The sequence below is a fragment of the Platalea leucorodia genome (genome assembly GCF_965183815.1).
Source record: "Platalea leucorodia genome assembly, contig: HAP1_HAP1_SCAFFOLD_301, whole genome shotgun sequence".
NCBI lineage: Eukaryota > Metazoa > Chordata > Aves > Pelecaniformes > Threskiornithidae > Platalea > Platalea leucorodia.
The window spans coordinates 1-9,610 of record NW_028121273.1 but is presented as its reverse complement, the minus strand read 5'-3'; the positions used below and the strand labels follow the sequence as shown (position 1 = coordinate 9,610).

The 9,610-nt window shown below is 49.6% G+C and overlaps 1 protein-coding gene across 11 annotated transcripts; it reads left to right on the top strand.

Annotated features, from left to right (window-relative positions):
* The first annotated feature begins 175 nt into the window (after window positions 1–175).
* On the top strand, window positions 176–9,597 carry LOC309604016 (endoplasmic reticulum-Golgi intermediate compartment protein 3-like). 11 transcript variants are annotated; one of them, XR_014230827.1, is made up of 6 exons: window positions 177–314; window positions 1,171–1,258; window positions 2,574–2,693; window positions 5,964–6,057; window positions 7,233–7,378; window positions 8,970–9,597. XR_014230827.1 is itself a non-coding variant. In XM_082338897.1 (5 exons), the coding sequence occupies exons 1-5, from the start codon at window positions 228–230 to the stop codon at window positions 8,982–8,984; spliced, it is 456 nt and encodes a 151-aa protein (XP_082195023.1). In that variant the 5' UTR covers window positions 176–227; the 3' UTR covers window positions 8,985–9,597. The 11 variants fall into 11 exon arrangements, 7 of the variants coding, with proteins under 7 accessions (XP_082195023.1, XP_082195022.1, XP_082195019.1 ...); XR_014230829.1 differs by lacking the exon at window positions 8,970–9,597 and adding an exon at window positions 8,318–8,955; XR_014230828.1 differs by lacking the exon at window positions 5,964–6,057 and having other exon boundaries at window positions 176–314; window positions 7,233–8,433; window positions 8,970–9,029.
* Window positions 9,598–9,610: the final 13 nt, after the last annotated feature.

Sequence of the window (9,610 nt, the reverse complement as noted above, 5' to 3'; positions counted from 1 at the left end):
AAGCCCCTTCAGCTAACCGCTCTCGGCACAGTCAGCGTCCCTCGGGTGTCCTTCAGAGGCCCGGGGCCGTCGGCAGGGTGGGTCAGCAGAGGGCGCGGCGGCAGCGAGCACCTTCCCGCCCCGGAGCCGACCGGCAGCCCCGGCCCCGCCAGCCGCCTCGGCCGGCTTCCGGGGGCGGTGCGGGCCCGGCCCCGGAAGGCGGGTTTGCTTCCGGGCCGCGCGGCGCCATGGGCTCGCTGTGGCGGCTGAAGCGGTTCGGTGCCTTCCCCGAGACTCTGGAAGACTTTCGGGGCAAGACGTGCGGGGCCGCGCTGGTGAGCGGGCGGGGTGAGGGCGGCCGGGGGCCGGCGGGGGGGCCCGGGCCTCGCCGTGGGGCGGCGGCCGGCCGGGGGGACCTTGCGGGCCGGCGCTCGGCGGCGGGAGGCAGCGGCTCGGGGTGGCGGCGGGCGGGCTGAGGCGAGGCGGGCGGGCGGCCGCGAGCGGCGGGGCTGACGGCGGTTCTCGTCAGCGGGCTGATCGTGGTGCTGCTTTTCTTCTCGGAGCTGCAGTACTACCGCACCAAGGAGGTGAGCGGCGGCGGGGGGGGGGGGGGCCGGCCCCCCGGTGCTGCCTGCTGCCCGCGGTGCCCCGGCGGAGAGGCGGCCCGTGGCGGCCCGCCGTGCCTCCGCACCCGCGCCGAGGCGCCGCCTGCTCCGCCGCCTCCTCCGGGCTCCCCACGCAGCAGCTGCCGCCGCCGCAGCAGCTGTGTTTGGGTTTTTCTCTTTCCCCGAGCTGGTCGTCCTGACGATGGGAGCGGGCTGCCCTCCCCCGAAAGCCGCTTGGCGCAAAGGTTGGCTTGTGGCCTCCTGCAACGCTGTCGCAGGAGAGCGTCTCAAAGTCTCTTCTCGCTGTCTCTGCTGTCTACAAGCAGGCAATCCAAAGAAAAGAAAGCAGGCGCAGGAACCCCCTTCCCCACCCCAAGTTCTAAGATTCCCAAATTATTGTTGGTCTTAAAAGTATCACAAATGGCAAGCATTTAGCTACCATGGAAGGTGTGGGAGGCAGCAGCTCAGGTGTCTGGCAAATCCCACATCTTAAAAATCAGCTCCTGAGCCAGAGCAGTCGAGGGAAAGAGGCCTTTTGGTTTGCTGCCAAGTGAAACAGGACTCTCTGTTTTTCCTCTGTTCCTAGGTTCATCCGGAATTGTACGTTGACAAATCAAGGGGAGATAAACTGAAGATCAATCTAGATGTTATTTCTCCACACACGCCTTGTGCTTGTGAGTCAGACTTCTGAACGCTGGGAATAATTTTCGTACTTGCCGAGGGCCCGAGAGGCTCAGTGTGCCTGGTGCTTCCGCGTGCTGCGCTGCTGCTTGGGCCGCGGACAGGGAGGAACTGCTGATCCCTTGCGGTTATGCGGTGGTTCCAGCCAGGCCCACTGGGCGCTTAAACCAGCGCTTCCAATCGGATCGGGCCGCGTTATTTTTCTAGATTATAAATGAGGCTACAATATAACGCCACTTGCATTTCTGTGTGGTGGTGTACTTTGTCAGAGAGCTCAGTAATACCGAAAAAGCTGGCACAGAGTTCGCTTGGGACTCAAGATTTGACTGTATTGTTGTCGAAAAACTTGAGAGAGTCTCGTTTGGAAGTTACTTGACGAGGCACGACTTTTCCTTGACTTTGGTACTTAAATTCTGACTGTAACGCCAATGCCACGTGGTAACCTTTCTCCAAAATTTTTAAAATCGGAATGCGTGTTAATAATCTGGTTACCTTTTAGCTAAATTGAAAACAAAGTTGCAGGACAAAGCGATGGAAAATTTTGCAAGTCTTGCTGGGTATTACTGCTGTGCACGTTACCCGACTGTCCGCCAATCTTCCCTGCCTCTTGTTCTGTTGTAGTAATTCCTTTGGGTCGTGCATTGGGCTCTAAAGGTAGTGAGTCTGACTTCCTTCTGACCACCCAAGATATTATTGGTCTTTGCCTTCCTCACATTTAAAAGGGCGTGGGAAGGCCAGAGAGGGTGGAAGCCTCTGCTGTTTTGTGCAGAGAAGCTGTCGGTCTTACAAGAGAGCATGTAGCCAGCCAGCCAGTGCATCACGGTGCTTCGATACCAGGCCGAGACCACAGACCTTCTCAATCCTCCTTGTGAAAAGAGATCGCAAGGAAATGTGCTGATGTTGAAGGGGGAAGGGTGAGGGGGTAGAGGGAGGAGACAGCTTTCAGCCGATTTTAAGCTTAACTCGTGAACTCCTGAAAATGGTTATGGGCTTTGAGGGGTTTGGTTTTGTTCTTTTGCCTTGAGTGTATTACCTTTCGGGGTAACGCTTTCTGTGGCAGTTGGAAACAGTCCTTCTTGTACACCAAACCAGACCCTGTATTTGGAAGGGTCATTTAGGGTGCTGCAACGTGCGTTTTATTCCCTGTACGTCATTTGGCCCCAACCGTACCTGCTCTTCCAGTTTGGCCCGCTGGTATCCCCCTCGCTGAAAGATTCTGTGTTTTCACTGGTTGAGTGCTTCCTCAGCCTGCCACAGGCCATAACAAATGTGTGTTTATAGCCCACTTTCCTTGCTCGCTGGTTTCAGATTTGAGCATCGATGCCGTGGATGTAGCAGGAGAGCAGCAGCTGGATGTAGAGCACAATCTGTTTAAACGACGTTTGGATAAAGCTGGCAGTCGTGTGACTCCAGAGGCCGAGAGACACGGTAAGATGCTAGTCTGCCTTTCTTGGGTGCATGCTCTCGTAGTCTTTCCATCCCTGTATGCCTGTTTTGAGATTCACGGGAACAAGTGGCAGCTGAAGAGCATTTAAACACCACAAGCTCTTGAAGAGTTTATAGCACGCCAATCTATTAAACTGGCGGATCAGACAAACTCCTATTAATACTCGCTACTTTTGTGAGGCAGATCTTTGCGTAGTCCCTCTGAAATTACGACAAGGACTCGTGGATGCATTTCAGGCATAAAGCTGCTGAGTTCCTGGTCTTTTGCGACTAGAAATCAAGCAGCTGTTCTAGCAAAGCTTGACTTTGGTTGTGTCTTTAAATGACAGTGGGCTGACAAATGGGACGACCTGGTTAGAGGAAAGAGCGTCTCTCCGGGGAAGGCTCCGGTGACTCGACCCTTAAGCCCAAACTTGCACCTTGCTACGTTTGCTTTGCATATAATGTTAATGCATACCTGATAAACATATTTTAGCTGATTTATTGGTTACCAGTTGTAGTAAGTGGTCCTTGGCTACACAAAACTTCTCCTCTACCGTTTTTACGCGTTCTGACTCATCGTTGTACCTCGATACACAGCAGAAGCGACTCTGTCAAAGTGTCGCAATCCAACGGTAATACCGTCCTGACTTTTCCCTTCCAAAACGTGAGCTGCGTATTACCTTTTCTGGGAGATAGTATAGTTCTGCCTGTCAGCATGAACTAGATTTGTTGATTTGTATCACTCAGATTTAACTTTTCTGTTCTTGAAGTTGAAAGGCTAAACCAAGGCAAGAGCTGAACGATCGGTAGGTGCGAGAGTGTCTCCCGTTGTCACGGGAATGGGGTGATAGCGTTCTTGCTATCGTGTCAGCGAGCAGCCTTTCTGTATTCAGAGGTTGTGGCATTACAAACGTAATGTCCAGGGACAAAACCAGCTTTTCTGTATCTAATTCTCTGTTAACACGTGTAGGCCTCCTGCCTTGCTAGTATTGCCAGTGTCCATTGGGATCAGTCAGTCTGAACCGGTTGCTCTGACTCCTTATATAATCAATGGAGAGGAAGAGAAACTCGTAGGGAGCAAACCGTCTCACCTAGAAGAGGCATTTTAAGAGAGATCAGATGCATTGCAGGGAAGAAGCAATTTCTTCTGCTGTCTGGGAGAAGCACGCGGCTAGTTCGGTTTCCACCACCCGTGTTACAAGTTAGATCAGAAGTATCCGCCCATCTGCATTAAACTCTCTGATTATCAGTTTCTGTTAGTAACACTGACGTTCAGTCGGTTATTTAAATGGCAACTATAGCAGTATTGACCTTAAATTTGGGAAAGCGTACCCAAATTTTATGGAGTAGTATCTGGAGGCTTTTCCTAATCATAGTTACGTTGAAATAGTTCATAGCTTAGTGATTTCTATGGTAGGCTGCATTCTGTGCTTGGATGTCATCTTACTCGTTTCCATTCAGTGACAATAAGCGACTGAATTCTTTATCGGTGGTTCTTATCGTTTCCTTCCTTTTAACATGGACAGAGTTTTCCAGTTTCACCTATCACATCTGCGTGCAAGTCGAGGACCGCATTAACAGCAAGAAACCCTGCATGTAGAGTTTTATGTACTGTGTTTTCTTTACAGTGTCTGAACTGTGTGCGTTACCTCTGGGTGCTGGCTCTGAGACAACAGGCAGCTAGTGGTTATATTTAAAAAGCTGTTACTGGTTGCAGTATCTTGAAAGACTGCATGTAGTGTCCAGGTGTTCTTGTTCAAATGGTGGCAGTCACGGCTTTGACAAAGCATAGCAGTTATTCAGCTGTGTTCTTCCTGACGCTACCTTTTAGTGTAATTACAAGATGAAAAGCCATACCGCTTTTTAAATAGTGACTTCTTAAGCGCAGTTTCAACTATTTTGAATGTTGTAAGCCTTAGAAAGAAAGCCTCGCACAGTTGTTTAATAATGGGTATATTTTCTTAAAAGTTTTTGTTTGCTTGATTGTGACTACCATCAAGTATTTGATTAAGGAAATAAGGTTAATGATTAATTTTCAGTCGTATTTCATTCTTTCTAATTAAAATCTCTTTTTTTCTGTGGCTAATACGAAATACAGGCATCTTTAATACTCACTTCTGTCCACCTGTTATACCTTCCAGTTCCAACAAACAAGGCCCTGATAACGTTTTATCCCCTCAGCGGTGTCTGACGATGTACCTTGTCACCTTCCCCATCATTAGTTATCAAAGGAGCCATCTTTTCAAGGCTTACAGAGGGTAGTGCAGCAGCGCCTAGATAGTGAGCCTTGGAGGGCTTTTGTAACCCAGGGGACTTGGTCCTGTCCTTCAGGATTTGTGAGTTGAAACAGCTTGATTTTTAAGGGGGCCTCTTATTATAAGAGCTAATGGTTTTCAAACTTTTAGACGCAAAATTCCTTGGCTCACTTATTCCTAACTCCAAAATTTGCAGACCTTTGATATTTGTTTTGGTTCTTGACAAAACAAAAGTCCTGTTTGAGTTTTCTGTAGGCTTCTCCTGCCCTTTGGCGGGGTTCAGCTGTCACCAGCTGTCATCTCCTCTGTTACAAGTCTGTTACTCTTCAGCCTTCTGCACATGAGAACATAAAACTCCACGAGTTCGTGCTCCAGCCATACTGCGGCTGCGCATTCAACACACATGCAGCACAGACGTGGGCAGAATTGTTAAGTCACGAAGAAGGTAGAAATGCCTTGGAGATTTCTAGTGGGCAGTGGTTAACGTGTGTGCCTTCTCAGCATTGTCATCCTGGAGGACTGGCTGTCAGTTTTCCAGTCGGGAGACTCCTACTCTGAGCTTGTTTCACAGCAAGAGATAACCATGGTCCCTACGTGTCTTGGGACAGGATTATGCGTTATGCACCGTTGACTGCGGTGGACTGCTATTTAAAATTTTGTTTGTGTCCTGTATCAGTTGCAATTTACTGATTTGTCTACTTTAGAAAATGTTTTAACAAAGCCTTTACGCACGTAACATCTGATCGGTGCTCCAGCAAGGCTTACAGATAGCCAGTTCTTTCTATGGAGGGTGTTCTTGAGATGACAAACACTACTCTGCTTCTTGGTCTTACTTCCACGCCTCAACAGGCTCTGTGCGTGCCATTTCAGGTGGGCTTCGGGTGCAGGATGTGCAGCTTCCGACACAAAATCGCTGCGTTCATGTGTAGAACAGTTACTGTGCATAGAACAAAACAAGAGTACAAGACAGTGTTTCTAGACGTGCCTCATCACTTTGAATCATCTTTTGTCTTAGAGCTGGGGAAAGAAGAAGAAAAAGTGTTTGATCCAAATTCTTTGGATGCCGATCGCTGCGAGAGCTGTTACGGGGCAGAGTCAGAGGACGTTCGGTAACCTTTACACCTTTTTCGTATCTTCGTAGCACTTGGATTAATACAGTTGTGCTGCATGCACATTTTTTCCCAGAATGTCTATGCAGGTCTGGGCAATGAAATCCTCCTGGGCATGTGTTCAGAGAATGATGAGAACTGTTGTGGTTTTGGTATGTCTTTGGAAGCTGCACTCACGATTGTTAAGAACGTGCAGTTAGGTTGTCTAGTTTGTCTACATGCCTGTTTAAGGGCAGTGCAAATTGCACTACCTTTGCAGTCCCACAAAGGTCGTATCTCGGCAAACGGTATCTTTTCCGGGATTATTTGGTGTCCAGGGGGGAGCTGCGTAAATTATTTCACTGTTACGTGAGCTGTCTTGGAATAAAACCTGGCTATGGCCTTGCCTTCTCACTTCTGCTGCAGGCTTTGCATCCTTACAGGAGCAAAGACCAGACACCTATCGCTCACACAAACAACAGGTGTCATTTGGTGTTTCTCTTTCCTCCTACCTGCAAATTCTTGGAGGAATGGATCCGTGGTAGTGCATGGGTTCCGGACTACCCTTTGCTATTACTGTCTCTGTAGTAACTTGGTTTGTCCCATCTGTCAAGCCGCGTCCTTCCCCAGAGCTGTTTCCGTCTTGAGGGATTCATGATTCCAGCCTTCAACTTTTTCTTTGGTCCGGCAAAACGTGGAACCAAGAAAGAAAACTGTTTTTTCTGGTGACCAAGGTGTTCCCCAGAGGTCACAAAGTAATGAAGAAAGTTTGCCATTAAGCCTCCCTCCAGTGTTGACAGTCTTGCCCTTCAGGGAAGAGGAGAGGAGGAATAGAAACGGCCAGATGCTTTGTTCACACCGGGAAGTTCCAAACTGCTCAGAACTGTGGGACACTGATGTCGTTTTTGTAGCAGATTTCTTTGCCAAGGAGTGACTTGGCTGTTTAAATGGACAGGCAAAGCTGTCTTTAGACTCAAGCTCTGCATTAAATCAGCTTGCATCCTCATGCCAAAATCTCAAAAAGTACATCAAGAAGCTCAAGCTGCTCCAGGAGCATTAAGCCTCCTTTCCAAGTCCAGTCCCTGATGTTTGCTTTATTGGTTTGTGGAAGAAAACTCCACCAAGGATTCAAGTCCTGAGCTGGAGCATCTCTTTATAGCGATAAAGATGGTAAGATGGTGCTTGTGCTTTTGCAGGTGCAGGTGGAAGACTGGAGGCTTTTGAAAAAGTGCAACGCCTCCTCCTCCAGCAGGCCAAGTGCCAACAGCAGCAGCAGCTGGGCAAGAGGAGACAGCCAGGCACGCGGAGCAGCTCTGAGCTGTCCGCTCTGGAAGGGAGGCCAGTGAGTAGGAGCTGGGTGGATGCTGGGGGCCACCTCTGCTGTGCGGCAGCTCGTTGGTACCCGGGCCTTGGGAGAGGGTGCTGCCACACGGCTTGCAAGCGGTGCTTGGTTGCTGAGGAGGTGGTGTCTGGCTGGTGTGTGACGTGTCCTCGTATGAGGGTGGCTGTCAGAGACTGAGGCGCAGGTGCTTTCCTTCCTGTGTCTCTCGCACACAAGGCACTACCCCTTTCTGTCACAAAAGTGTGCCTGGGCACTCTCAGTGACCGTTTCTGCATGGACTCGCACATTTAGCACGAGCCTGTGAGCTGCACCAAATGGCTGCGCGGTCCATGGTGCTGGTTTCACGTCTGATTGAAGAACTCTGGTTTTCGTCCAAAGACTTCTGCATCCCAAGATGCAGCGTCCCTGAACCTGACAGTGTCCCCATACCCCAGCCTTCACTGCCTGTGGCATCCTTGTTTCCTGTAAGGGTTGCTTTCTCTGTTCAGTGCTTTCCACGCTCTAAGCTTAAGGCAGATGAGCAAACTTCCTGCTGCTCTTCTGGCCACTTTATGCCTTCTGGTGGTTTGCCCGTCCCCTTTCCCAGGTGAATGTAGGAAGGGTGGTGGGCAGGGCCCGGGATATCTGAGCTGTAACCTCTCCTCAGGGAGCTCCTTCCACTCCTGGGCTTCTCTGGTGTCAGTGCTCTGCTGTTCCTTCAGTTGGCTGCAGCTTTTGAGCTGTCTAAGCTATTTGGGTAGGTGTGTTTTGATACTGAGAGAAGCGGAGGTGTTGGAGGTAAGGGCTTCAGGACCAGTCAAGGTTCAGCAGCATATATTGTAGAAAGTACACTTGTATGCAATTTTGGGGTTTTTTTTCAGGTCAGTAATTTTGTATTGGGTGTTCAGGGGTGGCAAGGTGGTTTAACGGTATGGTTTTGGTTTTGGTTTTTTCCCCAAGTGCTTTGTATTTTCCTGGACTTCCTGACTTTATTGAAGATGGAACCTTGTTTTTTTTTCACCAGTTTTGCTGCATACTGTGCAAGTTGTTGATACCATTCCTTAGCAGGACTGATGGTGAGATAATCTAACAGGGGTTAAGATGCATACATCTTGTCTGCATCCGTATACGGGCTTTCAGCATTTTTCAAGAAAGCAGCAGGGACATAAGGCATAGTGTCTTTCAGGGTATGGAACAGCTCATCACCTTTCCCGATCACCGACAGAGTACCATGTTCTCCCTAGAGCCTTTGCAGCTTGCAGCAGGCCCCTCAGAGATTATAAGCATCAGGACTTCACTTATTTTGTGGGTCTGTAGCAGAGCCCGGAGTCTGTGGGAAGATGGAAGATAGGAGGTGCTCGCACAACACAGGGCACAGCTTGGAAGAGCAGCTCCCAAGGAGCAGCTGACACGGGGAGTACGGTGGTGCAAATACAGGGCAGGAGCTGTCAGGAAGGAGTGGGCTTCCTTCCCTGAAAGCTCAGGAGAAGAGAAAGGGTTTCTAAAGTTTTGGGACCAGGGGATGGTTGGGAAGGGGAGGTGGGTTCATCAGCCTTTCTCAGATGGGTTTTGCAGTTGGATTTGGGTTTCGCTGAGGTCTGTTCTGGTTTAGTCTCTCCACAGGTGACGGGAGGTACGACAAAGGCATGAGAGACGCAGTGTGAACTGTCCGCGTCACAGCGTGCAGGGTCAAATGTCAGACAAGTCCCATCTCGGAAAGCATTAGGTACATTCAGGTATACACTAAAATACACCCCCAGAACTCTGAGGTCTCTGCTCCTCTGTGCCTTTTCCTTCATTCCCCGACTTAATCTTTGCATCCATCCCTCCACCATCTGTCCATATGTCACTATCATTGCTACTTAGAGGCATTGACTAGGCACTTATTTCCAGTGCAGGCTTCTGTCATTGTGTTTCTTCGGATTTCTTGGAGAAGAGGATGCATATTATTTGTGCTCGTAATGCTCTCCAGCTAGGGGTCTTGTCTTCATCATAGTCTCTGGGCACACAGGCCTTTTCTATTATCACAGTTTTGTCTTTCCTTAACTGTCCAATGAGGTTTGCTCTAGTATCACTCACGGCAGTTATGTTCTCTTGTCCTTGTTTACCTATTGTGTTTTTTAGCACCGGTTTCTGTAGTCATAAGGTGTCTGTTTGAGGTCTTTGAGTCACCACGTCTTGCCACCGTGGGTTTTTCCATCAGCCAACAGGCTCCCTAATTTTGTAAGGGGCCTCATAGGTAATCAGGCTCAG

What these genes read in the sequence shown, in the direction of transcription:
- LOC309604016 (XM_082338893.1), top strand. Translation starts at nt 228, where the DNA reads ATGGGCTCGCTGTGGCGGCTGAAGCGGTTCGGTGCCTTCCCCGAGACT. An exon ending in TCCACACACGCCTTGTGCTT is followed by an intron (nt 1,259 to 2,573) that starts GTGAGTCAGACT and finishes CGCTGGTTTCAG; the next exon opens with ATTTGAGCATCGATGCCGTG. An exon ending in TCCAGAGGCCGAGAGACACG is followed by an intron (nt 2,694 to 7,232) that starts GTAAGATGCTAG and finishes GTGCTTTTGCAG; the next exon opens with GTGCAGGTGGAAGACTGGAG.